This window comes from Bombus vancouverensis, chromosome 3 (assembly GCF_051014615.1).
Source record: "Bombus vancouverensis nearcticus chromosome 3, iyBomVanc1_principal, whole genome shotgun sequence".
Lineage (NCBI taxonomy): Eukaryota > Metazoa > Arthropoda > Insecta > Hymenoptera > Apidae > Bombus > Bombus vancouverensis.
This window is the reverse complement of record NC_134913.1, coordinates 12,601,358-12,629,273: the sequence shown is the minus strand read 5'-3', so window position 1 is coordinate 12,629,273 and position 27,916 is coordinate 12,601,358. Positions and strand designations below refer to the sequence as shown.

The following is a 27,916-nucleotide window of genomic DNA, read 5'->3' as shown; positions in this document are numbered from 1 at the left end:
CATTTAATTAGTCTCATACTTTAAAAATAATAATTTGCGTCATAATTGATTATATCTATGAAGATCACAGAAAATGTTGTTGATTTTCTGCTTTTGATGTTATTTCATGGTTAAGGAGATATACTTTAATATAACATACTTAAGAAGAGGATCAATCGATTCAGCTCAAAGATATATATAAACCTTTTAGCATCAAAAGACAAATCTACGAGCTTTTCCGCAAGCAATTAATGGTATATCTCTAATATTTAGAATATGATAATCAATACTTCTAAGAAATCAATATTTTTAATGTAAATATTTTTTAAAGAAATTCAACAAGCATGTGATTGGTTTATAAGATATTGGATTTTAAAGTCGTTGTCATACAAAAAACCAAAAATATGATCTACCATGCCTTTCTCCTATGTTTTTGTATATGATAATATTTTTAATCGCCAATTAATTTGCCAATTTTAAGTATTATAAGAATTGCTGCGATTTATTTACATGTGAAGTTAATATTAAATCTGATATCTACATATATATTTCAATATCTATCTAACTTACAATTTCAAAAATGACATATCGAATAAGAAATTACAAAATCTAAATAATATTAATACTTTAAGTATGTCGTATATATTTTAAATAAGTTGAAAGGATAGAATATTTACAAAAAATGATAACATAATTGCCTTTATAGCATAAAATAATAAAACTATCGTATCGTAACGCATTCACAATTGTTTTCAAATGATCCTATGGAAGAATTGAATCGTTTTGATGCATCCAGATTGCAGTATTAACGTCTACACTGGATGGACCCAAAAATGGACATCACCAAAACGATTAAAAAAAAAAAAGTATATCGATGTCCATGAAGTAGTACGAGGACCATTTTCTTCTCCAAGATTAATGAGCACACAACCATTTATCACGTTTTCGTCTTATCAACGACAAGAAAATTATTCCAATGTGCGTCGAGGTATTCCTGATACTTGGAAAGAGTATTTAATTGCTAAGGGATTTTGTAAGGGATTTTGTACGGAGGCGTACGTATTACAGAAAAATTTAATACCTTTCTGTACCAGATATTTCATCACTGATAGGCTATGGAACGATACACGTTTACCTTTTATACAAGGAATTCCTGATCCATGGAAAACTAGAACTCTTCATCGAAGCCAGTCCAGTAAATATCCTCGATTGCGATTTTCTCGCACCAAAAATATTTGTTCTACACGATTTGCGTGCGTGTACGATGGAGACGACGAGGCAGAAATAGAACGCGGTGTCCCGTGTCAATTTAATAAAGTTCATATTGATGATAAAAAAGATCCTCCTCAAGAAGGACACCAAGAATCAAATTATTCGCTAATTGAGAGAACATTCAATGACAATTTGCAGGGAGTCCGGAAAAAAGAAAACAGATACACTAGTCAGTTATCCGTTAAGAAAAACTCGGAATTATCGAATCGCAGGAAACCTACAGAAAAAGTGAAACGTGACCAACGTACTGAGACTGTTGTAGAAAAAACTCGTCCTAAGTCTCAAGAAATTATTTCTAATAAAAATCTTAACAAGCATACTCATTCTAAATATACACATCACAAAAAGGATCAATTGAACGATAAAAAGCAATTTGCATCAAAGAATGATTTAGAAAATGGAATAATTACTAAAAAGGAAGGCCAAACTACTTCTAAAAATGCAGCCGATGGAATTGCACAAACTAGTATAATACTAAAAGATAAAATCGGTGAAGTACAAGAATCTTTTCCCAGAAAACACACAGAGGTAAATACCCAAATGTATCCTAATAATATTGCCTGTTGCAATTGTATACTACATAGTTATATCCTTTCAAGTATACATTGTGTTCGTAATTGTACGAGTCCATTGAAAGATGTGAGCTTGTCGAATAGCGTATTGTGTGAAGAATGCGAAAATATTTATTGCAAACGGAAACCAGAGAAATTAATTTCTCCGAAAAAAAAGTTAGAATTTTGTACACCAGACCCAAAAAGATACGCGAAACATAAACAACGAGTATATATGAAGCGAGAGAAAAATTATGAATGGACAAAGCAGAAGATGTACACTTGTATGCAGAAGGTGAGGAAACAATTTGGGGAACAAAACAGACTAGACCATTGCACAGAAACAAAGGACGCGATCTTCCCTAAGCAAGAACTAAAACTGATGTGTTATCACTGTAATAGCCCTGATCTGAAAATTGAGCAAATCTCTGCAAACACGTCTGGTCGAAACACGCGCTCGTGTATCTGTAAAAAAGCCTCGAACGAGCAAAATAAGATCAGGGATTGCGTTACGAAACATTCAGTTACAAAAAGTCGAAGGAATTTTATTCCAGGTTCTAAGAAGCATAGTTACACGTGCATTGGAAACAAAAGGCACGTTTCTAAGTGTGACCTTGACTGGGCGTCACCATCGATGACTGCTAAATGGGGACATAATATGGCTAAAAAGAATGATTGTGAATTCTCGAAGAAAAATGGTTGCCATGATAAAATGTTAAAAGTAGAAACCGAAAGAGCTAGGATCGACAAAGAAACGAAGAGGAGCGAAAGTACTCAGACGTTTGGCAATATCGTAACAGGTGAAAAATAGTCGAAATGAAAAAAGCACCAAAAGACCTTGCTCACGGTGATCAGTTATTTATAAATAGTTATTAGTTATTTGTAGATAGAAAAGGGAAAGGATATAAAAAAGAAGCATCAGGAGATTGCTTTTGCAATGTTATAAATAAAAATAAAGAAATGGATAAACAGACTAATATTATGACTAATGAGTATGAAGAAATCGAAGATGCAGAATTTCAACATTCGGAATCCAATAAACTCGTGCGCTGTTCCATATCAGATAGTGGAGAGAATGCGGACGTATCCGATAATACAAGTGTCGACTTTAATGCCCAAGATAGATCGTCAGTAACTTCAATAACTTTCATAAAACGAATGAATAATATTACTTCAATAAAGAGCCAATATCGGCAAAGAAATGCGAAGAGAGTTTGTCACTTTCGTCGTACATCATCACGAGGAATCGCGTCAAATTTCGGGCAGAATTTAAAAATCGAAGGTAAATACTGAAGTAACTTTCCAATTGCTTCGCGCATTGTTGTTTCTTGTCCTACGACTGGTAAAAAAAAGATGAGGATGTTGTAGGCCATGAAGGATTAATTAATACAATAGAATGGGAAAGACTGAGAAATGCGGAATATACTATGTAATATACAAAAATTTGGTTGCAGAAAATACGTAACACGTACAGTTGTTTACTTAAATCGTCCTAAACACTTATAGAAATCTTCTATTAAATAAGTGTTCGATTACTTTTGTGAGCTACTGCATTTAGTAATGAGTAAAACATTGTTTTAAAAATCATCTCACGTATGTAATGTGATAAAGCTGAGAATAGATAACAGAGAAAGATAATTACACAGTTCGTCGACAAGTTACACTATTGTTCTTGTAGTTAACGTGCAGACTCAGTAAAGAATTAGAATAAGATCCTTTATTAACACTGACATAAAATCAAGATAATTGAATGAATAGTATGTAAAGAATTAACAAACTTAATTATGAAATTATTATGCTATAAAATCATATATATATATGTATCTAATAAGTGGTTAAAAAGAAATAATTTGAAGAAAATTGTGCGTGGAATAAATACGCGTAAGATGGAACATTCACCTTACTTGGGTACATACTTTGATATCAGTCGATGAAGTGAAAATGTGCTTAAAAAGTCAGGGTAGTATTAATATATGAGATAAGAGAATTATTTTAGGGAACATCTGTCTTTTATCCGATTATTTATCAACGCGGGAAGGCTAAAGAATTATATAAGAAAATACTGCACTAAGTAAAAACGATAACTCTTTGTTTAATACTGGTAGAAAGTTTGCAAAGGTAAAAAGTAAAAAGTAACAGGCTGGAAATAATAAAGTAATAAAACTAAGAGGAAAAGGATATTTTTACTAAAATTATTTAAAATACTTGTGTACTAAAATTATTGAAAAATAAGCAATTAATTTGATTAAAATGTATACCGTTCATTTTAAAAAATAATATTTAGAAGCGAAAAAAGATAAAATCTAGAAATATTAATTAGTAATATGTATATCTTTGTTATTGAACAAAATGTACATACCCCAACCTAACCAATTCAGATACCTGGTAAAAACAGATCTTTAAAAATTGAAGTGCTTTACAATGAAATTAAAATACCACGATCATCTTAAAAATACGTAATACATGAGATATGAAAAAGTTATCAATAAATCTTAACCATTAAAGTTCAACGTCTTAAGGCAACGAGTGTTTGATTAGAACTCGAAAGATTTAACAACTATTTCAAGAATGATAAAACGCATTTATATTAAACGAGCAAGAAAAGGAGCAATTAAGAATACCATAATCGAATACAATTTAAAAAGATAGGATTTTTAGGTTTATTTTATTAATATAGAATAGATATCAATTAGTTTATGTAAATACATAATGCTAAAATGACAATAAACTTTGATCTGATACTAACAATTAACTACCTATATTATTAATAATGTAAGCCATGTAACCATGAAAGTTAAATAAATATTAAAAATAAATTTTATGAACATTGATAATATCAGAGATACGTAAATAATTTACATATCGTATATTTACGTATGTAAAACATACATATTACATAAAGAAATTTTCGATGTGTACTTATTTAAGTATGTTCATATTTCGTACATTCATTCATTAAAATATGATTAAGTATAATAATATCTGCATCTGAGAAAACAATAACAAAATTGTAATGAAGAGAAAGAGTAGAAAGACTATGCACAAATATCGTGTTATCACAAAGCTTAAATACTTACTAAGCTGAAAACTGGAAATACATTTTCACAATGTGAAATAGCATGAATTCTGCGATTGGTCCATTCTCGTAATTGACTTTCACTGCCATCTATCAATTGAAGTACGAATCATTTTACATTGTGTTCCTTTTATACATTACGGTTGTCATTACTTATTAGCGTTATGTTAAATGTAAAAAAAAAATACTCAACGTTATAGTGAACGCTCTTAAAATGCATTCTCATCGATATAAAAGCTATTTTCGTGCTATGATGTCAATATTCAACGACATGGTTTAACGATATAGTTATCTAGTCATATTTTTTAATTGTAAATAACCTTATCCTTATTAAATATTTTTCCGTAATATGGCCAAGACTAAAACAATCAGTAAAGGCTGCCCAAAATGTGAACAGCAGGTAATTTTATATTATAATAATTATTTTATATTTATACCAAACAGTTATACACATATATATATTAATTTTATTTTGAATATTTTTTGTAGCTTTATTTATTTATTACACTAAGACTTTTTAAATGAACTGGAAAAACTTCAGTAAAACGGAAATAAGATTATTTTGTCATAAATTTTTCTACTATCTACTATATAATTAATTATTTCATTGTATATTTTAATGTAAGCTTTGAATAATTAATTTTTTTATACGTGTATAAGAAAAAATATTAAATTTTAATTTTGAGTGCAAACAAATTTTATATATTTATTCAATTATATATGTATACAATTGATAACTTATTTATATCACTTTATATTAATTATATGTATTTGTTTATTAAGGTACCTGTAGCTTGCAAAGCTTGTCCATGTGGGCATTCATTCTTTAATGCAAGACGAAATTCAATAAAAAGTCCTCCTAGTCCTGATAATGGAGTAATGAAAACAAGACGAACCAATCGAATCAAGCGTGAGAAACCAAATTATTATGATGCTTTAGAATACGATAAACAATCAAAAAAGAGTGCAAAAGTAAGATATTCTTTAATATTCTATATATAAATATATATTTTGAAATGAATAATTTGTGTAAAAAAATCCAATCATTATAGATCAGAAAAGCAACAGATGCTGCTAGTGACATAGATTGTAGACAGCTAAACAAGAAGAAGAAACGAAAGGTAAAAGGTAAAGGGAAAAGTGGAAGTAGTAATGGACTAGGAGATGATGATGATGAAATGGAAGGAATCAATGGTCTATCACCAGAGAAACAGCTCACATGCTCTTTGATACTGCAAGAATTAAATAATAAAATGAGAGTTGTAGCCTGGAAACCGACATAATTTTTTTCTATTGTATCATATTTTGTACTATAAGAAATACTAGTGTCCATTTTTAGTAGAAAGTAATCATTTTATATAGATGCTGGACTATATTTGAAATGCTATCTATTCATTGCATCAAGGAAAATTAAAATAGTATTACATAATGTTATGCATGAATTAATAGCATTAATTAGCATGAATTAATTTATGGTAATTTTGAGATTTATAAAGTTTTTTGAGCATTAATTTATACATTATCTTCGACAGTAGACAAATTAAGACTACATAAGTGAAAAGAATACAATTTTTATTAAAGATCATTGTGTTTAATTACATCTGTTTGTATGAAAAATATGTATTTCCTACTAAGAGATTGTTTCTTTCATCGTAGGACCTGCCGCAATTCTTCATTTTCTACAAATAATCATAATGTAACATGTAAATATGAATAATGTACATAGTGTTTATGTGTAATATATAAGACAAATTACAACTGGAAACCAGATTCTGTTTTTTAAAAGTAGTTCTTTACATTGTATATAAATCTAGTATGTATAAGAACGTTTTTGTCCTATGTTATTTCTTTTTATTTTTAAACGTAAATGTGTAAATGAGAGTGTCGTTTACCAATAAAACAAAATGAGACATGTGCATTTATATAGAAACTTATAAAAATTACCCTTACCTGCCGCGAACGAGGTATTTTATGTAAACGTTTCGAATACACTGAACGAAGCAATACATCATAGTAGAATAATTGTAGCGACAAATGTTGTGATTTATTAGATTTCTAATACACATTCAATCACATTCGCAAAATATTTTTATTTTTTTGCAACCACCTCTCCTTGACAGTTACTGTTCTCATTATTAACAGTCATCTTCGATGATTCCGATACTTCGTTAAAAACCAGGAGTAAAGGTAGACCTCCCATGACCATGCACGTACCCATGCATAGAAAACATACGGAGTAACTCCCTGTTACATCGCGCAGGTAACCTGCAATATAACATGAAAACATTAACATAAATAACACTGATTATTTGTTTATTTAAGCAAGACAATACCTCTGCGACTACTACACAGAATCGGATACTTTTAAGTTCATTAATTGCAATTAATATTTATTTTAAACGCTGTACTGTATTAAAATTCAAATAATTTCATACCTGCTAAAGGCGGAATAGAAATAGCTCCAACGCTCTGGAACATCCTGACAAGACCATAAGTAGAGGATATTTTATCAGTTCCGTATTGGTCTGCGAGAAGGACGGGAACCAAGAGGAACCAACAGCCTAAGCATAGTCCATACATGCCTACAGAACATGCTAACACGTAGAAAGAATGGGCCACTGGAATTGCCAGTACAGCTACACCAGCACCCACGACACTGTTTAAGAAGAAAATTTTTATTAAATAGTAAAGTTCAATAATACAAAAATAAGGATTATATACAAAAATGATTTGTACACCTATATTTCCTATAGGGTGTGCACATTAAATTAGGTTCAAGCGTATTAAATTTCACATCATTTAGTAATACTTCCATATGACTATAAAAATTCAATACTATGAAAATGAAACGTAGAATCTGATAAAAAAAAATATTTTATTGGAAAATAAGGATCTATGCAAATGCATTTTGTGGATGCAGTATAAAAATTTCTCGAACGTACCTTCCAATGTATCCTTTCCGCCGATCAAAAAGTTTCAAATCCGAAAGCCATCCAAGTCCTAATCTTCCGCATAAATCAAGCGCAGCGGAAATAGCGACCAGGTATCCAGCTTCCGATTTCGTATAACCAGCAGCGTGTACGTATGCCGGAAGATAGTACAGCATATACGGACTTCCGGTTGACATAAGACTAACGGACAAACACATCATCATGAATTGAGGATTTTTCAATAGAGACAGATCGATGTATTGCGCTATCCTTTGCATCACTGTCTTCTTTTCCTTTGGCAGTTGTGACTCGTTCTGAGGAACTGGATATACCGCCGTGACTGACGACTTCAGCGACTTTAACGACGACCTTGCCTTGTAAACGCACGTAGAATCGGTCGATAGATCTTCGACACTGTGTAATATACTCGAGCTACGTATCTTCGAGATCGGTTTCATCTGTAGACACTCGCCCACAACGTCTTTCTCCTCGTCACTGTCTGTCAGCTCGACCGCCACTACACCGTTCTGATGAAATAATTCGTTCAACAGATTATGTTTCGTAGTCGAATCATTGGCGAATATTAAATCTAACTTCTGTTGTTTTGCCGTCTCTAATTCCTTTGCTGTGCTCTCGACCTTTTCCGCCTTTTCCGGCATCTCTGTGTCTTCTGGCGCGTAATTGTTCTCCAGTGGCCGGTATAGGGTTGCGCTGACACATACGTGAAGCATACAACCACCAAGTAAAAGGATGGTACCGTGGAAACCAAAATTATCCACGAGAACCTTGATCAAAAGCGGAAACACGAAACTGCCAGCTGCTGTACCAGATACGCATATTCCATTTGCTAGTGCTCGATGCTTGTCGAAGTATTGTGAGACGAGAATGATACCTGGTGTTGTCGACAGACCGCTGCCAATGCCTAAAATTGTTATATTAATTGATATGACAATAAATATTGTCATTGTACAAATATTTAGATGTTTATAATTGGATTAATTGTATTGTCCAGTTGTTCGTTCGTATCATATTCTTGCTTTCTTTCTTTCAAGCATGCTATCCGCATTTTCTTACGTAACCCAATGACGAAACCTGATTATATACATATACATACATATATTGAGACGAACGCACGGCGAAGAAATTTGATAAAATCGATTACCCACGAACCTGTCAGAACTCCAAATGTAAAAAAGAGATGTATCAACTTTGTTGCAAAGTAACTTATCGTTAATCCTAAAGCACAGAACAATCCACCGATGAAAACGACAGCCCGACAACTATACTTCTGGCACAGCATGCTCGTCACTGGAGCTGTATTTGGATTATTCACATATTAATATTTAGGATAATAGCACAATCTCTTCACATTGTCATAGTCGCACATGTACTTCAAAAGTGTCACAACTCAAAATAATTCAATCCTGTGTTAGATGAGCATCAAAATCGTCAAAGAACGATCTCAAGAAAGTTAAGAATGGAAAATTACAAAAATAATATTTGATTATCTATCTATCTATCATTCTAGTGTTTATTCTTTACTTTAACATTATGTGTTTAGTAAATAATTTTTTATAAGTTTCCAAATAGTTTCTCGTTTTCCCTGAATAATTTGTTTAGAGTTGTGTCACATTTTTAGTATTATTATTTTATTAAAATATTGATTAGACTTCTAAAAAACCTACTTTTCACTAAAACATCTTGGCAAATACTTACCAAGCGCGAGACAAAGACAAGATAAGATAGCGGGTATCCAAGAAGCGACCGAAGCTGTGGAATCCTTAAACGTTTCCATCACCTCAACGTACAGCACCCCGTAAGATTTCATCAGTCCAGTCACCCAGAACTGAACGAAAAATGCTCCGCAAACGATCACCCAGCCATAACCACCATCTAATGGAACATACTTGATATTTCTCGATTTTTTCGTTTCGCACTTAGGTTTTTTCTTCTTGGTACTAGAAGTTATGCTCGATCGAAGTTCATGAGACTTGGCAATCAATGGCCTGGCCGTGAGACTCGATATGGTCAGGAGATTATCGTTATCCTCGTCCTCGATAGTCTCTGGACTCTGAAGATGCGGTGGCACGATCGGTGTTGAAGTTGCTGTTGCCTGGACGGCCAACGAGGCTGGCCTTTTTGGCGAGGGTACACCTGTGCTCAAATCGAAGACGGGCGCCGAATGTATCGACAAAAGGGAGCCCAGTTGATTTTGTTGATTCATATTCTCGTCGATGACAGTGGTGCCGACCATCTCCTGCGACGCTGTCGCACAGGCGACAGCGTCACGCTCAACCGAATCCTGCAGACTCCATTCTCGTGGTAATGACATATTTCCGTGGATTCGTTCACGCGAGGGGGACCGTAATACATTGGAGTTACGTTGCTTTTCCTCTCCTTCGTTTGCTTCTGCTGGCAAACAGTCTTCTTTTCACCTGCTTCACCTCTTCAGATTCTCTTTTATCTCTGATAAAAAAACGGAATCTTCGTTTTTCTAACACTCTATATTTCTATTTATGTACTTGTCTCTATGTCCTGGGATCGTTTTCTATATCTTCCTCTATCTATCTTATTAGATGTCAACTTCTGTTCTATCTACTTTTCTCTATTCTTCTTTTTCTATTGTTTAAACTCTCCAAATGTAATCTTCCTGGTCTTTCGACATGCACCTTATCAAAATCGGTCCACCCCGATTTGACTTTGTTGTTACCTATCTACCGTTGACTTCCTTCTCACCATTTACACGTTCTCCAAGGTTCTCCTGACTCTGTCTAAGGGTGCTTGGTAAATAACCGAAGTGAAAAGGGTGCGCACGCAGAGGAGGTCGCCACCGAGTGGAAACTTACGAGATCAATATGCAGCCACAACTGACGCACTGGCATCTCGCGGTGTAGTCACCACCACGTGGCTTGGAAACAATGCAGGGGCCTATCGGTTTATTGTCCTGCCGGTCGACCCACTTTTCCATCCGCCTTGGCCTCCACTAGCTTGTATGACCATTTCCACCCTGTAGTCCCTACGCCTGGACGATCTTCGATCGGCCTGCATCGCGTGTCCCTTCCCGTTTTGCAGCTTCAATTATTTCAACATCTTTAGAAACGATGGAGGTCATCGGAATTAATCGGTGGAGAGACACTGATTCCAGGGAGATAGTACGAGTTGTTACGACCATTGGGAAGTTCTTTTAAACTCTCCTGGCAATGCTTCTTCTTCTTCTTATGCTATGAATCTATGGAAGAAACAACTTTGAATTAGAATTAAATTATTCTTAGTTGTTTATATTTTGTATGTTTATAGGATGTTCTTAATTGTTTTGATAATAAGCAATTTGGCTAAAAGAATATGAACTAACGTTGGTTACGAAACATGCCAAGTAAGAAAGACAATAAACTGTTGTATAGTTACGCAATATTAATTAAAATTATTTAAAATATCTTTAGGCTGTTCTTTAAAATATTCTTTAAAATATTAAAAATATTTAGGATATATAAAAAGAAATACTATCTGCCCAGAAACTTTTGCACACCACTGTATGATAAGAATTGATCGATTTTTCCCACTATTTATCATTTCTCGTTTACGAAAATAGAACTCAGGTCAACTTAGATAAATGAATTCAATCAGCAGAAGTTGAGTTAGTCTCACTAACTAAAATTTCATTTTGATAAGTGAAATTCTACTGTACTTTAGTTGTATTGGGAGATTAAATGCACGTTTGGTCGAGATCTAAATAATCCTGAGAATAAGGAAGAAATAAGGAGTTTGAAACGAGCAGGGAAGTGTAGATTATTGCAACGGTCAGAAAGAAATTGTAAGGTTGCCTGGAAAATAGGAAAACATCCTAATATTGCAATAGTGGGGACGAAGTCTGTGCGCAGCATCCAAACGGATCAATGAATCTCCGACTTCTGTCTTTCAGATCCACCTTCGCGCTCGACGTTAACACTGGGTCTGTTCATGGTGCACTCATTGTCAGATAAGGGCGTGAACGGGTTTTAAATGAATCACCAGCCAATCCGTACATCCTTGAATATTACGTGAACGATCAACGACTGTAGACTGATCCGGTACGTTCAGATTTCATTTTTGAGAAAATGTCTTTGGAGATAAACTGCTTCAGAAGAATAACATGTAGTTGAAATTTATGTTCTTGCAAATTATTTACGTTATAACGTTAAATTTATTGTGACATGTTAATATAATTAATTTTAGATCTCCTATTATGATTATAATTATTAAAAACTGCCACAATTTTTATGGTTCATTATGTATGTATGTATAATTCTTTATTGTATATTACCCCTATTTATATTTTAGTTCTTCGATGAAATCCATTTTGAAATTCATTTTTTTTTCCTAGATCGAACTTCCTAATAATGAAATACGAGGGTGTCGCATTGTTCATTTCCTTAATTGTTTTGAACGATGAAGTGCACAATGGACTCGTCGCGAGCCAATTCAACAATCCCACCTTCTTTATGATCGGCGGCGTTTTCTCCAATAATGACAGCAAAGAGTATTTCAAACGAACGCTAAACGTAAGTAATATTCAATGAAAACATTCCTATAATTTAATCTTTTTGTATAAGACCTTCTTATTAGTTAACTTCTTATTTAAAGTAGTTATGTCTGAAACTTAATTCGCTTCATTTTAAGAATTTATTAAATTCTAGTTTAATTTAATTAAGTTATCTTAATTTTTAAATTCAATTCCATATAATGCAAAGAAGTTCAGTTCGAATATACAATAAATTGAAATTTAACTGTTCTATTTAATGAAACATCGAATAGTTAGTCAAAGGATAATTGTAGGTGTTTATTCGTCGTACTTTCCAAGGAAGTATTGAGTCATAATTAATTCCATATTTGCCCCGGTTTCTAGACTTTGAACTTCAACTCGCAATATGTCAATAAGGGAGTGACTTATAAGCACACGGTAATTGAAATGGACTCCAATCCAATTAAGACGGCTTTGAGCGTGTGTAACTCTTTGATAGCGGAACAAGTGTACGCGGTGGTAGTTTCTCATCCCCTTACAGGGGATCTGTCACCAGCTGCTGTTTCTTATACAAGTGGCTTTTATCATATACCCGTTATAGGTATATCTTCAAGAGATTCCGCATTCTCTGACAAAGTGAGTCCACTAACAAATATAACGAAGATCTCTACTCTACACATGAAAATTGATTAGAATTATTGAGATATTCTAAAGCAGTGAAAAATTTACATACATTTTCTTTTATAAAATGTAATATTAATTGTTCTACTTATTAAAAATAACTAACTACAAATATAAATTATCTACGATGTTAATTAACATTTAATTTCTAATTTATTATAACAAATATCATACAGCACATTTAACACATTCACTGCGTATATTGCAAATTCGATTTCGTCAGATACTCTTATAAAATATAATATTTGTATGACATCGACTGGCATATAGAAAAAAAATTAAATGTAACGAAATTTTGAAAAAAATAATATTCGTACAAATATTCGTACAACATAATATTCAATACTATATCATTGTGCTAGCGTATGAATTATTATATTTGGCGAGTATCGAGTATTGTAATTTGTACAATATGTTTAATATTCAATATTATTATATAATATTCGTTAAATATAATAATTCGCACCAGACATATATGTGCTTATAATTTCGTATTATAGAAATAGAATCTTTTTACATTTATTGGGGCGCGGCACGGGTTATGAAAATACGATCAACAGTGAACACGTTAAATTGTAGTTCGTCAAAGGATTTGTACAAATAAGATTGTCTGTAATACTTACTACGTCATTGTCACATTATCCGTATTACATGTTACGTTAAATATCTGTATAGCATACGTATGGTGCGAGTTCTATAAAATATTGTGTAATAACATAAAATAGCAAGATTTATCTGAAGTATAGTATTCTTTCAGAACATTCACGTCTCCTTCCTAAGGACAGTACCACCATATTCGCATCAAGCAGACGTATGGGTTGAATTATTGCAACACTTTAGCTATAAGAAAGTGATCTTCATCCATAGTTCAGATACAGATGGTCGAGCATTGCTTGGAAGATTTCAGACGACTTCCCAGAATTTGGAAGATGATGTTGAAATTAAAGTTCAGGTATATCTAATGAAATTTTCTAATCTTGTTTGAAAGACCTATTAGAAATAATTCTATGAAAACAACGTTGTATAATTACATATAACATAATTTTATGACAATAACGAAATTAGTTTGTTAGTTTCTAATTGAATTGTAATGGATTTAAAACAGGTAGAGTCTGTGATCGAATTTGAACCTGGTTTAGATAGCTTCACGGAACAGTTAATGGAGATGAAAAATGCACAAGCTAGAGTTTGTCTCTTGTACACTTCGTAAGTACCAATTATTTCTGTTAAAATATGCTTTACATCAATCTGTATAGCAATAAACTTTTCAAATTATTTAAAATAATTGTAATATACAAATCACTATTATATAAATGATATAAAGCTCGCACAAAGCTCTATCAACAAAGATGTTAAACTTTTATCCTATTTGTTAAGAGAAATAAATACTAAATAACAATAATGAATAAATGAACGAATGAAATTTTGTTTACTCTTCAACAGAAAAACAGACGCAAGCGTGATTTTTCAAGACGCAGCAGCATTGAATATGACTGGTGCAGGATATGTTTGGATCGTGACGGAGCAAGCCTTAGATGCGCCTAACGCACCGGAAGGTCTTCTCGGCTTGAAATTAATTAACGCGGAGAAAGAGAAGTCTCACATCGACGATAGCCTGTCAGTTCCTTTCTAATCACGTATAGACATCCACGCATGTATGTTGCGTCTGTAGTTTCGTGTCTTACTACTGAAAAGGCCTAAAAAAAAAAAAAAAAAAATGAGAATAAAAGGACACACGATACCTACGCATGAGAAGACTTACAATTAGAGTGATTGAATGGACATCTTTACGATACTTCGCAACAAAACAGAAAGAAACAAAAACAAATGTCTTTCTCACATTTCTTCATTCAAACTTTTTCTGATGTAGAATTGTAAAATTGCATGCAACGCACAGGAAACACGCATCCTGATTTCACAGCAATGTACAACTGATTTCAGATCACTGGATCACATACTCTCTTAGCACACCTTCCAATCTGTCCAATGGATATTCCGTATCGTTCAGCGAAACGCTGAATGTGCTTTGAACGTTTAGGATATGTGTGTACGAGTAACGTTGCCCTGTCCCTCTCTCTCTCTCTCTTTCCCTCTCTTTCTTTCTCTCTCTCTCTCTCTTTCTCTCTCTCTCTGTGAAACAACCTATTATCCATTTCAGATAAATATAACTAGTAGTTAATGAACATTCCACGGAGTAATAAGTGGTTTTGATGAAAATAGTAGTCTCGGACTATTGATACATCTACCATTTGGATATTGTTCGATCAAGAAGAATTTATACCTTAAATTTTACTATTTTAAATTTTCCAATTTTTCTGATGTATGATAGATCATAATTTTACAATCTAACAGAATATACATTTCAGGATAGTGCTTGTATCCGCCTTACGAGAAATGAACAAGTCGAAAGTAATCACGGAGGCGCCAAAGGATTGCGGAGATTCTGGCTCGATATGGGAAACCGGCAAAAGCCTTTTCGAGTACTGTTTACTTCTATTATGTTTTTATTGATATAAATCAAATGGTATCTTGCTGTTATGAGTTCCACTCTGTTTTAGATTCATCCTCAAAGAGGTACTATCAGATGGTAAGACTGGCAAAGTAGCGTTCGATGATAATGGGGATCGCATTTATGCTGAATATGACATCATTAATATCCAGGAGAATGGTAAAAGGGTCTCCGTTGGGCAGTATTTTTATCCAACTGTAAGTGAGATTAAAAAATAAATAGAATTACATACTAAAAATGCAGAAGAATCCTCAAATATTTACAACAAAGTAGATGTTAAAACTCTTTAGCTTAAATCTATTTACCTTCTTCAAAAGTTTTCCTTAAATAATTAATTGAAAAAGTATAGATAGTTATCTTATTAAAATAACTTGAATATACTCTTTAAATATAATATCTTTTTTATATATAGTATCTTTATATATAGTATCTTACAGTAAATTTAATATTTTACTTAATCTGATATTATATCAAAATTTAAATATTATTATAATATTGAATATTTTCCATAAAAAATTAATTGTTTGAAGATATCTTTTTACTTCTCTAGTATTGGTATTCGTATTATCCGTAGAATGGTACCAAAATGACATTAAGTGTCAACGAGTCCAACATAACGTGGCCTGGCCGACTGCAAACTAAACCCGAAGGTTTTATGATTCCTACGCACTTGAAAGTACTTACTATCGAAGAAAAGCCATTTGTTTACGTTCGCGAGATCGCATCCGGTGAACCATGTCTTCCAGAAGAGATTCCATGCCCTCATTTTAACGTCACAGAACATGAAAGTAAGAATTTACTAAATATCACAAGATATAGCATATCTTATACATTATGTACAATAGATCTTCAAACATTTACAGCTACGAAAACATATTGTTGCAAGGGATACTGCATGGATTTGTTGAAAGAATTATCAAAGACCATTAATTTCACCTATAGTTTGGCTCTGTCTCCCGATGGACAATTTGGCAGCTATGTGATCAAGTACAATTCAGGTGCGACAAGTAGAAGCATGGTAGAACAGTTGTAGATGTAAGGCCTCGTTTCGATGAGAACATACGTGACTATGAAACAGATACTAGTATTTAATTTACAAATTCCTTGTTTCAGTTGGAGGAAAAAAAGAATGGACAGGACTTATCGGAGAATTGGTGAATGAAAGAGCAGATATGATCGTCGCTCCTTTGACGATTAATCCGGAACGCGCCGAATTTATCGAGTTCAGCAAGCCGTTCAAGTATCAAGGCATCACTATTCTTGAAAAAAAGGTACAATAACTGATAATCTAGTAATATTTATTAATAACTAAGTAGTTATATATTTTAAAATGGTTAAAGATTAATTTAAAACTATAATTATATCATAATAATTAAAGAATATTTAAAATAAATCATAGTTCATAGTTAATAATTAGTCAATAGTAATTGAAACTATTAATTAAAAAAATATAAAATTATAAAAAGAATTTTTGGTTTAGCCATCAAGATCATCAACCCTTGTGTCGTTTCTGCAACCATTCAGCAACACTCTATGGATACTGGTGATGGTGTCGGTACACGTAGTGGCTCTAGTTTTGTACCTCCTCGACCGGTTCTCACCTTTCGGGAGGTTCAAGCTAGCAAACACTGACGGTACCGAAGAGGACGCCCTGAATCTGTCCAGCGCCGTTTGGTTCGCCTGGGGAGTACTTCTCAACAGTGGAATCGGGGAAGGTTTGATTTTAATTATATTATTTCCCCATGAAACAATAAAAAGACACTTCATTCAGAAGTATAAAAAAATTAAATTCTATACAAATTATTATTTACAAAAATACATTGACATCAATCATTATTAACATTGAACTTCAAAATATTTATAGTAAGCCTTATAACATTCTTTTGTCAATTGAAGTGTAATTAAATTGATTACTCGTGGATGAAAATGCCGCCGCGTAAAAATAGTTTCATCTCTATAAATGAGGATTTTACCTGAATTTTATAAATATTATGGATAAACATAATTATTTTTGCAGGTACTCCACGGAGTTTTTCTGCTCGAGTGTTGGGTATGGTGTGGGCAGGATTTGCAATGATTATCGTTGCTTCTTACACTGCCAACTTGGCTGCTTTCCTCGTGTTGGAACGGCCGAAAACTAAATTAACTGGCATCAACGATGCTCGAGTAAGAATGAAATTAATAAATTATAAAAATAATATTGTTTTTTATATCTTAAGTATCACCTTAAAATTTACAGCAAATTGTTATTACAGCAATTTATATTACATAAATATATATCATATTATATGCATATCAAAGATATTGAATATAAAAATATTAAAAACATTTTACAATCTGTTGTAGTAACAATGATTTACATCTTTAATTTTTCATTGTATTACTTTTGGATCACTCTACATACGTATACAAACGTATATGTAATATATCGATTACATCTATTGTTACCTTTGCTACAGCGTACATATTGATTTTAGTCAAAGTAACGAAGACGTTACACTACCTGTGCAACATCATGAATATACTTGCAGCTTAGAAACACCATGGAGAACCTTACGTGCGCCACGGTGAAGGGCTCAGCTGTGGACATGTACTTCCGTCGACAAGTAGAATTATCCAATATGTATCGTACAATGGAAGCGAACAATTACGACACTGCTGAAGAAGCTATCAGAGATATAAAAATTGGGTAAAAAAAATAAATAAAGAATAAAATTTGGATTATCATAAAAATTTAAAGTTCAAGAATTGACGATTTTAAGGATATTATCGTATTTGTAGGAAACTCATGGCTTTTATCTGGGATAGTTCTCGATTAGAATTCGAAGCTGCTCAGGACTGCGAATTGGTAACTGCTGGAGAGTTATTTGGCCGTTCCGGTTATGGGATTGGTTTGCAAAAAGGTTCCTTATGGGCAGACGCTGTTACTCTTGCTATCTTGGATTTCCACGAAAGTAAATTCAATAAAAATCATTATCTGAAATAATTAAAAACTAATAATGAAATAATTATCATATATCATATATAACCATATATTTAAAATTAATAAGAATCATTAAAAGAATAGAATTAGAATTATTGGATAAATTAACGTCCCGTAATATAAAAATAAACATCAAGTTACCAATAATTGTTACTAAATATTTATTACACTATTAGGTGGCTTTATGGAAAGCCTTGACAACCATTGGATTCTTCGAAGTAACGTACAGCAATGCGAGCAACTTGAGAAAGCTCCAAATACTTTAGGCTTAAAAAATATGGCTGGAGTATTCATAGTGGTCGGTGTCGGAATCATAGGTGGTATTGGACTTATCATCATTGAAGTAGCGTACAAAAAACATCAGATTCGCAAGCAGAAAAAGATGGAACTGGCGAGACACGCGGCTGATAAATGGAGAGGTGCGATCGAGGTAAAGGATAAGCTTGATTATAGATTTTGGATTTGGAATCGAACTTCTTTCGTTCGATGTCTTTTGTTCTCCATTCCTCAGAATTTTGTGTTTGTCAGTAAATCGCAAGCAGCCAGGACAAAATAGGGGAGCAACGCAGGAATTCTAACAGACTTCAGTAACGACACCTAAAAGAACATGATTGTCAAACGAACACAAACATTCTAGATTAAAGCACAACGATTCATACGCTTTGCAAGCTTTAGATATAAACAGGCTAACTTAATGTTAATGTTTAATGCAGTAAAATTCAATTTTGCATTTTAGAAAAAAATAGTGTAAAATACGCAACGAGAAGTACTTCGTCGTATTTGACATTATAATTGCTGCTTTTATGATGCATCAAATATTTATACAGTTAGCATTTTATACTTTTCTCCTTTTATATTTTATTTTGACTCTTTCTTGCAAAAGTGTGTATAAGAAAAGTGGAGCTCTAGTTCTTACAGTCCCGTTGCAGAAAGGTTAAGCTATATATATATATATATGTATATGCAAAATATCATCATTAGACTGCGAATATTTATGCAAATCCATATTCTTATGAGCACAATTAAAGAAGGGGAACCTAAGCCGAAATTTGTATTTCTTATCAAATATTAGAAAAAGTATTCTATCTTGGACTTGTGTTATCTTCAAATGCATCGTGTGCATTTTCGCACCTTTAAATTTCTCTTACACGCATAAAAGTCCGCATTCTAATCATTATAGTTAATCTCAAATACAATTCATACAGTAGTGCTTCGCTAACTGGTCATGAAACTTTATCTGCTCAATTATCGAGGGAAGTATAATCCCAGAAAATTCCTAGTATTTTTCTTCTCTATTAACAGTTATATGACACATTTGTTCTTTTTACATAACGTAACGCCAAAAACTCATTCTACTAACAATTTAATTCTAAGAGAGAATAAGGATAAAAATAGCGATGACTACTTAACGAAATACTGCTGTATTACGATACAAATTCAGTAGAATTAGCCAAAACAATAAAACGAATGCAGCTTTTTTTCAATACCCCTAGTATATTTGTCTAATTTCTATTCTTTCGATTTTTAAAATGCAGAAACGAAAGACTCTACGAGCTTCGATAGCCGCTCAGCGAAGGATTCAAAGTAACGGCCTTAACGATCCTACGACCGTAAGTTTAGCAGTCGATACGGTAGCTAGATCGAACGTATCTCCGCGAAGTCCTGGTCGGGCATGGCCAGGGGACAGTGACATCCGTCAACGACCTATACCACGTTCAGACGATATCAGATTATCGCCCGCTGCATACACTGCAAACGTCTCACATCTCATAGTGTGAAATAACTCGTCCTCATCGATTACTTGTACATCGTAAAATATCAACATGTTATATTATTACCTGAGAAAAAAGTTTGTTAGATATGACACATATGTAACTGTGTTGAAAATGATAAGTTTGTTTTATACAATAAAGACCGTTACTTTAAAGACTCTCTTACCGTGTTTTGGTATCCATTAATCCTTTAAGGAACAACGTTGCATTGGCGCAACATTTTATTTGCAACATTCTTCAGTTAATCTATATACAACTTCATAAAATTTTGAAGAAACAAGTATAATAACAGTTTTTTTTTAATTATGGAATATTCTAATGTAGTCTTTTACCCTGACAAAACAAGTTACTTTATTTGCGTTTGCCAATAATACTACGTTTATGCAACTTCTATGAATTATCTTCCTACTTAATTCTTACTGAATTAACTATGCTTTAATTGATGCCGTATTTGTTATAAAAATTGTCACGTATGCTATAGCATTTCTTGTTACTGGATGAAGTCATACTTTTTAAACAGTAACAGATAAAAATATCACAAGATATTGCTTCGGGTTGCTGGCCCGGAAGTGAAGATATTTCAAATATTTAAGGTCATTATTATCTCTTTAAACCGAACTATAGTATATTTAAGTATATTTACCTATAGACCAATCGATGCATTTTTCTTATTTTCTATAAAAGAAATACTAAATAAAATAAAAGTTGATTAATTTAGAAAATTTTAATTTTAATTTTATAAATTCTATAATAACTGTATAAGTGATAAAATAATACATTTCAGCTGTTAGAGCTATCGTATAAAATACATAGAACCAAAATTTGTAAGCGCCACTTTTGTTCAAGGTATCAATGTAATCTTTAATTTAACTAATTCGATACATTTGTATCCTTCTTCTTCACTTTTAGCACACATTATTTACCATCTCGATTGTTTAATTATTAGGCTATTCGAAAAATTCGTAGCTTTTTATATGAATTTCTATAAAATAATAGAACATTCAAACAAATACTGCTTTTAGTTAGATATTGAAGAAAATTAAGAAGAAAGGAATTTGTTAATAAAACAGATTTCTTTTTTCAATGAGACAATATTAAACCTCATATAAAAATATAATACTTTTTTAGTTTAATTCACTCGATATTCAAAACTTACCAAAAACTTCAGATTTGAGTTTATTAGTAAATTTATTTAAACAAGTTTGAATGAATGAAAGTACATAAGTATATGCTTTCGTCGTTTAAAAAATTGTTGGCCTTGACAAGAACAATCTAATATCTTTGAATACAAACACAACAGAAACGTTAACCTTTAATAATGTTATTTAATAGATGATACAGCTGCAAGTAGTAATTGGTATTCGAATCTCACAATTAGTTTCGGAACGATTCGATATTTTTCAAGACCGTCAAAATGTTGAATCACTTCGAATAGGATTCGATGCCCTATAACTCTTGAAAGTCTTATAAGCCTTGGAAATCTTGTAAGTCTTGAAAGTCTTGAAAGTTGCATTGGAATACATTTCCGATACCTCAGACATTTTAGATTTTGTTTAATATCTTATGACAATGAAATATTCAAAATACTTGTAAAATATTGACTACGTGTTAAGCTTTCAAGATTTATTAAAGTAACCAAGACTTCCAAGACTTAAAAGACCTTCAAGATTTCAAAGATTTCCAAAATTTTTAAGGAGTATCAGTGTATTGACTCCTATTCAAAGATCAAATTTTTCGCCACAGTTAAAAACCACGATCGTATTTGACAACTCATTACTAACTGTGAGTTTAGTTCGTGGGTTTCCTCTCTACGTCCATTTCTTCGTGCCATGATCACAGATATAACACATGAGAACAAATTGTGTCAAGTTTCTCACCGCTGTCATTTGACGAAGTTTCGTTATTCACTGTATCGGATTTGTGTTTCTTAGGTGGTCTTTAAGCGGTTTAATTAATTTACTGTTGAAAAAGGTATGGCGGATACGACAGTGGACGCTACACGTCGTTTAAATGTTAAAAAACAAACACTGGACGACGCTTATGCAGCGCCTGCAAATTTTCTCGAAATTGACGTGATTAATCCAATCACACACGGCGTCGGCAAGAAACGGTATACCGATTATGAAGTTCGCATGAGGGTGAGTGATAGGCCCTTATTGTTTTATTTCATAATTTCATTCTTTGTCAGTTAATGAACATAACCGACCATTTTTTTCATTTTGATGTCAGGTTCTCTTGCAGTTTCGATGTATAAGATATCGTATTGTTATTTAAATATATAAACTTTGTATTTCTCCAAGTATAAAATTTGTTTAATTCCTATTTATTCGTCGACTCAATAAATTAATAAATTTTTTCTGCAATTAATGATATTTTCTGTGAAAAAAATTTCGTATTGCGGTTAATACTTATGTATATACAGTCACGGTATTGTTAAGCCTTGTTTAATAATTTATGAAAGATTATTAAAAAATTTTTATGTTTTCAATATTCTTTTTTCACATTAATTTTATTTTTTAATACGAAAGTAATACTAGTGATGGCGTTATTAGGACTGCTAATTTTATTGTGGACATTAACCAAATCTATCATGGGCTGTGTCTGCTATCTTACTGTTAATGATAAAATTGGGTAGATACAAAAATATGTATACTGTTGAAACCAGTTATAGGCCTTAGATTAATATATATGAATCGCATTCCAGAATTCAGGGGATAATAATATACATAAGCAAATTTTTTGTAAAATTTATATTGAAATTATTCTAAAATATTATTATATGTATCTTATGATCTTCTTGTTCTTTTAAATAGAATTAAATATAAATTTTATATTACATTCCTTCTTTTGTATTATATTTGAAATGTTGAATAAATGAATTATAAAAAATAATTCTTTATTTCAGACAAATCTACCAGTTTTTAAAGTAAAAGATTCCACAGTAAGAAGAAGATACAGTGATTTTGAATGGCTGAGGACTGAACTAGAAAGAGATAGCAAGGTCAGTTGGTAAAGTATATGTAAAACAAATAAAAGTAAAAGATAAATTCCTTTAAATCAAAGATAATATTAATATCTCATAACAGAGTTAGAAAAATCAATACGTTTTATTTTTTACTAGAAAAAAACAGTATTAGTAAATAGAAAATGTTAATTTACAGATAGTAGTGCCTCCATTACCAGGAAAAGCTTGGAAGCGTCAGATGCCTTTTCGAGGAGATGATGGTATTTTTGAAGAAGATTTTATTGAAGATCGAAGGAAAGGTCTAGAAGCTTTTGTTAATAAGTAAGTACATATTAACCAAGTTAAATATACATTCCATTTATTTTTAATATGTAAAAATATTGGATGAATTATACAGAAATCTTACCTGATATTTCAGAATAGCAGGACATCCATTAGCACAGAATGAACGGTGTTTACATATGTTTCTGCAAGAACCTGTAATAGACAAGAACTACGTACCTGGAAAAATACGTAATACATAAGTTACAATAAGACTTATTGCAAGTATATTTTCCTCCCCACCTTCAATATGTAAAGTTATATTTGAAAAGTTATCTTAAATCTTTAAGTCTAAAATTTATTAAGATCCTTCTGTATTTATGCAATATTTAATCGAGCTTTTCACACTGTGATGTTCAACCAGAATTGCTTTGTAAAAATTGTGTTTCAAACACATAACTAAATATTTAGAAGGATCTTATTATTCATATCATTATCAGTCATAGGGAAAAATTAACTAAGTTTTTTTCTTTTAATCTTTCCTCTTTTAATAATACTGTAGTTTGATAAAAAAACTTATAACATTGATATTTATCATTTTCAGAAATTGCAATATAATGTTGTATACAACAAATCAATTAATATATAAATATACAAAATTTATGGATTGCAAAATATGGCTTAAAAAATAAAATATTAAGATAAAAATTATTTATTTACAAGTTGTTCAATAGAAAACATAATACAAATTTGACCTTCTTTAATAACTTTTTATCACTCTTTTTTGTATATGAATAGTATCAATTTAGTAAAATAAATTGAATAATTAACTATACTACATTGTTTTCTATTGGATAACTCGTAAGTAGCAATAAGTTCATTTGTAAACAGTGCTATTGCAAATAAGTGGATAAGATAAATTGATTTGAGAATGAAGGTAAACCTCTTAAAAATTGTTTATAATTTGATATTCACTGCATAAGAAATACTGTTAAAAATCTAAAATTTACTAAACTTAGATCCTTGTTTATTAATGATAAAATATATATATGATTAAGGTGTTCTGAATCTTCTTGTTACGCTCCTTGTTTTATTATGAGAATAGGATACAGGAATGATATTACTTCTGTACTGGATATAAAAGTAAAATTAATAATTTGTATATATATTGTGTTTTCATATTTTCTAAACTTACATTAGAAGCAACACTTTTTAAATATTTATAATTATCAAAGGGACTATGTACAGGGCATAGATTAAACTATTTTACAGTGTTTCAATTAAGTTATAATTTGTATTACAGAAGAACTTTCATTAAATATATTTCTTCTCTCATTAATATATAATAAATATATTTGTGTATAAACAAGTGCACATGTAACATTCACATAAGAAATATTGTCTATCAATATAAATAATAAGGAACATACAAAAAATTAAGACTGTGACTTAAATGTCACTTTTAGAGCTCTAATATTTAAATAAGAAAATCTTAACACAAACGGGATTTGTCAGTGTTTATTTTGATTAAAAAGTATATGTAACTTTCAATAAAAAAGAAGTAGTGTTGTAAATTCAAACTTCATTATTTCTTAACAAATTAAAAGATTGCTAGAAACAACTCACAAAATTATTATTCTTTTCTATTGATATTGCAGACATCTTAAACACATTTACATAAGTAATATTTAACACATTGTCTTTATGATGAAATATGTAATTATGCCCTTTGTTAATCTCAAGCTTAGAACCTCTGAAATTTAAACAAATACAATGTTGATAATTCGTGTTATGTAAAATGTTCTGTGACATTTCTTTTATTTAATAGATTAAACTATGTAACAAATGTTTATAAATATACATCCTGTTTAGTTCTAATGAATTTTTTATTTTTGAAGTATGTTTCTATATACTTGCTTACACAGTCTTGTTCTGGAAAATAGAAATAAAGTATGTACCGCATATGAGGATATTTTTATTAAATATTTTAATAAAATATTTCAGTAGATACTAACCAGGAAATGTATTCTCGATAATAAGCATATCAGCTATATGCTTGGCAACTACTTTAAAGAGCTGTCTATTTTTTATTCTTCGTTTCTTATAGAATGGCATTAAGTATTTTACAATCCATGGTGCTATTCTTTCTTTACATGCTGCTAAATGTTCTTCTATACAAATTGGTGAATCTGTTATCATACCTTCATCATCACTTTCTCCAAATAATTCAATAAATTTTTCCTTAACTCTTCTATGTCTTCTACAATCTTTTAAAGATAATTCTGTCATTCTTGCCTTTAGTTTTGATACTTGATATACACGTTCAACAAGCCAAATATTGTTTATTCTACGTTTTTGCTTGTTTTCTGTTGTCTCATTTTCTGTTGATGATGATTTATTATTACTTTCTCTGGTTTTCATCTCTTTATAATAACTAAAACTATACTTTCCTGTACTTGTATTTGATGTTTTTATGTTAGTGTTCTTAACCGAGTTAATCTTTATGTCATTACTTTTAGCCGTGTTAATAGAACCATTAGAATTATGTGGGAGAAGAGCATTAATTTCTTTATCCATATTAGCTTTAGTAACGCCTGAATGTTTCTCAATTAATGTCATAAGATCACTACTATCATCACTGTCACAAAACATATCTTCCATGTGTTGCAAAAGAGAATCCTGTGAATTCTCATCATCAATTTGAACATTGGATTGATTTGTAACTTGAATATTAGAATTATCTTGTATACAACTAAAAATATTGCTATCTTCTTCTTTTATTGTTTCTTCATCCACTATCATTTTATTGCATGTCTCTTCATCTAAATCATTGAATTTATTGTTTTCTACATCATTAAGACTAGTAGAATTGACAGTAGGTGAAGCTGTATTATTACAGACAGTCAATTGAGAAGATATATCATCCATATAGTCTTCATTTTCATCATTTATATCATCCTCTTCTTTATGCTTTAATATTTCCTTTGTTGAGGACAATTCTTCACAATTAGAGGTGATACATATACTTTGAATGTTATCTGCCCTTTCTAACTCCGCCCATGAATTAATTGTTTGAACTCCAATGTCTACCTTAGATGGTGCGGTTTTCAAAAATATCACTAATTTTTTATAGGCTTTTTTCTCTGATGTATGTGATTTTACATCTGAAATCTATAAATATCTTAATTTCAACTATTAATCAACTTATCAGATCAAACTACATCAATAAACAGAATTACCAATTTCAATATATTTTGCCTGTATAAAGTGGTTTCTAAAGATGATCGAACTGCAAGTAATTCCATTTGATTTGCACACATTTTCAACTGATTACTTGGAATCTCTTCATTCTTCTCCTTATAACAAAGGATGTAATTGCTAAGTAAGCATTTATGTAAATAGGAAAAATATATAGTACGAACCTGTAATTTAAATTTAATATAATACAAAACATTGAATTAAAACATAATTAAATATTTTTATACTTTACAGATATATATCTGTATTTAATTAATTAATTATAAATTACAAAAATAATTTTTAAATTCAAATATTTAAAATTATATTTAAATTTTAATATATCGAAGTGTTTAATGGATTTTTTACAGAAAACATGCCGTAGTAGTCAGTCGAAGAAATTCATCATTCAGATCAGTGGGAATATGAAATTTGTTCGCTGAAAGTGAAGGTATTGAAATTGAAAGAAGATTGTTAATATCTTCGAGACTAGTGTTATCATCGCTATCCCAAATATCAAACTCTTCCTGTTCTCGTTTCACCGTAAATGGTAAAAATCTTTCCATTTGATCCATCGTTATGATGGATTGAGAACAATTTCTTATCAAAATTTTATGTAAAACTATTTCAAACTTCTCACTGACAAATGCCGTAAATATTCACCGGGCAATAATATTCGATGTTCGACTTTCTTGTGACTCAAATGCCCATTTATTATTTTATAACATGAATATAAATAGACATTAGGTTTTATATCAATGTTAGAATCAAACAAATAAGTATTTTTTTGTAATCATACGAAAATAATTTTACTTATATCTATATATATATTTGACCACACAATAGCGATTTGCCAGCAACTAACTTCACACATGTCAGAACTCAAACTGTATTGTATAATAAATTGATTTTTCTATAATTTATTATGCTAGTTAAACTTTAGGTAAAGATTTTATACATATAAATTTTGTCAATATATGTTATTTTGGAATGTTGAGTAATAATTATTAATTGGGATCTATCAAGAATTACCTGCCACTTTTTTCTACATTATTAAATTCAAAATATGCAAAAATTTATATGAAATATAGAAACAATTTGATGTTATTAAAAATTTTGATGTTCTAAAATTTCTTAATTTTCTAAATATTTTAATATTAATTAAGTAATTAAACTTTTCAAATCTCTATAATGTATTATGA

The 27,916-nt window shown here is 31.2% G+C and overlaps 6 protein-coding genes across 13 annotated transcripts; 4 read left to right on the top strand and 2 right to left on the bottom strand.

Moving 5' to 3' along the window:
• The first annotated feature begins 145 nt into the window (after nt 1-145).
• On the top strand, nt 146-4,618 carry LOC143305182 (uncharacterized). Of its 3 annotated transcripts, XM_076628074.1 has the most exons (3): nt 146-233; nt 776-2,602; nt 2,689-4,618. In XM_076628074.1, the coding sequence occupies exons 2-3, from the start codon at nt 898-900 to the stop codon at nt 3,093-3,095; spliced, it is 2,112 nt and encodes a 703-aa protein (XP_076484189.1). In that variant the 5' UTR covers nt 146-233; nt 776-897; the 3' UTR covers nt 3,096-4,618. The 3 variants fall into 3 exon arrangements, with proteins under 3 accessions (XP_076484189.1, XP_076484188.1, XP_076484190.1); XM_076628073.1 differs by lacking the exon at nt 146-233 and having other exon boundaries at nt 537-2,602; XM_076628075.1 differs by lacking the exon at nt 146-233 and having other exon boundaries at nt 537-2,602; nt 2,679-2,825.
• Nucleotides 4,619-5,032: 414 nt separating this feature from the next.
• LOC117154317 (uncharacterized) lies at nt 5,033-6,962 on the top strand. Its single transcript, XM_033329220.2, has 3 exons — nt 5,033-5,278; nt 5,662-5,850; nt 5,931-6,962. The coding sequence occupies exons 1-3, from the start codon at nt 5,228-5,230 to the stop codon at nt 6,159-6,161; spliced, it is 471 nt and encodes a 156-aa protein (XP_033185111.1). The 5' UTR covers nt 5,033-5,227; the 3' UTR covers nt 6,162-6,962.
• Sln (monocarboxylic acid transporter silnoon) lies at nt 6,434-11,625 on the bottom strand. 2 transcript variants are annotated; one of them, XM_076628076.1, is made up of 7 exons: nt 11,494-11,625; nt 9,525-11,037; nt 8,979-9,122; nt 7,821-8,730; nt 7,314-7,534; nt 6,829-7,143; nt 6,434-6,557 (listed from the first exon to the last, which is right to left on the bottom strand). In XM_076628076.1, the coding sequence occupies exons 2-6, from the start codon at nt 10,138-10,140 to the stop codon at nt 6,968-6,970; spliced, it is 2,067 nt and encodes a 688-aa protein (XP_076484191.1). In that variant the 5' UTR covers nt 10,141-11,037; nt 11,494-11,625; the 3' UTR covers nt 6,434-6,557; nt 6,829-6,967. The 2 variants fall into 2 exon arrangements, with proteins under 2 accessions (XP_076484191.1, XP_033185099.1); XM_033329208.2 differs by having other exon boundaries at nt 9,525-11,499.
• Nucleotides 11,626-11,723: 98 nt separating this feature from the next.
• On the top strand, nt 11,724-20,406 carry Nmdar1 (glutamate ionotropic receptor NMDA type subunit 1). 4 transcript variants are annotated; one of them, XR_013061931.1, is made up of 18 exons: nt 11,724-11,875; nt 12,169-12,346; nt 12,691-12,942; nt 13,745-13,939; nt 14,093-14,193; nt 14,431-14,604; nt 15,354-15,467; nt 15,546-15,693; nt 16,071-16,284; nt 16,342-16,494; nt 16,610-16,767; nt 16,977-17,211; nt 17,514-17,662; nt 18,028-18,185; nt 18,278-18,450; nt 18,656-18,909; nt 19,008-19,066; nt 20,015-20,102. XR_013061931.1 is itself a non-coding variant. In XM_033329207.2 (17 exons), the coding sequence occupies exons 2-17, from the start codon at nt 12,185-12,187 to the stop codon at nt 19,008-19,010; spliced, it is 2,643 nt and encodes an 880-aa protein (XP_033185098.1). In that variant the 5' UTR covers nt 11,724-11,875; nt 12,169-12,184; the 3' UTR covers nt 19,011-19,146. The 4 variants fall into 4 exon arrangements, 3 of the variants coding, with proteins under 3 accessions (XP_033185098.1, XP_033185096.1, XP_033185093.1); XM_033329207.2 differs by lacking the exon at nt 20,015-20,102 and having other exon boundaries at nt 19,008-19,146; XM_033329205.2 differs by lacking the exon at nt 19,008-19,066 and having other exon boundaries at nt 11,725-11,875; nt 16,360-16,494; nt 20,015-20,406.
• Nucleotides 20,407-22,088: 1,682 nt separating this feature from the next.
• On the top strand, nt 22,089-25,441 carry Snx3 (sorting nexin 3). Its single transcript, XM_033329219.2, has 4 exons — nt 22,089-22,389; nt 23,157-23,252; nt 23,413-23,537; nt 23,635-25,441. The coding sequence occupies exons 1-4, from the start codon at nt 22,225-22,227 to the stop codon at nt 23,738-23,740; spliced, it is 492 nt and encodes a 163-aa protein (XP_033185110.1). The 5' UTR covers nt 22,089-22,224; the 3' UTR covers nt 23,741-25,441.
• On the bottom strand, nt 24,742-27,552 carry LOC117154310 (uncharacterized). 2 transcript variants are annotated; one of them, XM_033329211.2, is made up of 4 exons: nt 27,095-27,552; nt 26,717-26,899; nt 25,493-26,648; nt 24,742-25,409 (listed from the first exon to the last, which is right to left on the bottom strand). In XM_033329211.2, exons 1-4 carry the CDS (start codon nt 27,287-27,289, stop codon nt 25,327-25,329), a joined length of 1,617 nt encoding a protein of 538 aa, XP_033185102.1. In that variant the 5' UTR covers nt 27,290-27,552; the 3' UTR covers nt 24,742-25,326. The 2 variants fall into 2 exon arrangements, with proteins under 2 accessions (XP_033185102.1, XP_033185103.1); XM_033329212.2 differs by having other exon boundaries at nt 27,084-27,236.
• Between the last annotated feature and the right edge of the window lie 364 nt (nt 27,553-27,916).

Coding starts and splice junctions, on each gene's coding strand:
- LOC143305182 (XM_076628073.1), top strand. CDS start 766: ATGCATCCAGATTGCAGTATTAACGTCTACACTGGATGGACCCAAAAA. Junction 2,603..2,688: donor GTTTGGCAATATCGTAACAG/GTGAAAAATAGT, acceptor AGTTATTTGTAG/ATAGAAAAGGGAAAGGATAT.
- LOC117154317 (XM_033329220.2), top strand. CDS start 5,228: ATGGCCAAGACTAAAACAATCAGTAAAGGCTGCCCAAAATGTGAACAG. Junction 5,279..5,661: donor GCCCAAAATGTGAACAGCAG/GTAATTTTATAT, acceptor TTGTTTATTAAG/GTACCTGTAGCTTGCAAAGC. Junction 5,851..5,930: donor AATCAAAAAAGAGTGCAAAA/GTAAGATATTCT, acceptor CAATCATTATAG/ATCAGAAAAGCAACAGATGC.
- Sln (XM_076628076.1), bottom strand. CDS start 10,140: ATGTCATTACCACGAGAATGGAGTCTGCAGGATTCGGTTGAGCGTGAC. Junction 8,731..8,978: donor TACATTTGGAGTTCTGACAG/GTTCGTGGGTAA, acceptor TAACAATTTTAG/GCATTGGCAGCGGTCTGTCG. Junction 7,535..7,820: donor CGGAAAGGATACATTGGAAG/GTACGTTCGAGA, acceptor CTTCTTAAACAG/TGTCGTGGGTGCTGGTGTAG.
- Nmdar1 (XM_033329202.2), top strand. CDS start 12,185: ATGAAATACGAGGGTGTCGCATTGTTCATTTCCTTAATTGTTTTGAAC. Junction 16,285..16,341: donor TAACGTCACAGAACATGAAA/GTAAGAATTTAC, acceptor TATGTACAATAG/ATCTTCAAACATTTACAGCT. Junction 18,910..20,014: donor AATGGAGAGGTGCGATCGAG/GTAAAGGATAAG, acceptor TTTAAAATGCAG/AAACGAAAGACTCTACGAGC.
- Snx3 (XM_033329219.2), top strand. CDS start 22,225: ATGGCGGATACGACAGTGGACGCTACACGTCGTTTAAATGTTAAAAAA. Junction 23,253..23,412: donor AACTAGAAAGAGATAGCAAG/GTCAGTTGGTAA, acceptor GTTAATTTACAG/ATAGTAGTGCCTCCATTACC. Junction 23,538..23,634: donor CTAGAAGCTTTTGTTAATAA/GTAAGTACATAT, acceptor CTGATATTTCAG/AATAGCAGGACATCCATTAG.
- LOC117154310 (XM_033329211.2), bottom strand. CDS start 27,289: ATGGATCAAATGGAAAGATTTTTACCATTTACGGTGAAACGAGAACAG. Junction 26,900..27,094: donor TTCTTCGACTGACTACTACG/GCATGTTTTCTG, acceptor TTTAAATTACAG/GTTCGTACTATATATTTTTC. Junction 25,410..25,492: donor TATCGAGAATACATTTCCTG/GTTAGTATCTAC, acceptor TCTATTTTCCAG/AACAAGACTGTGTAAGCAAG.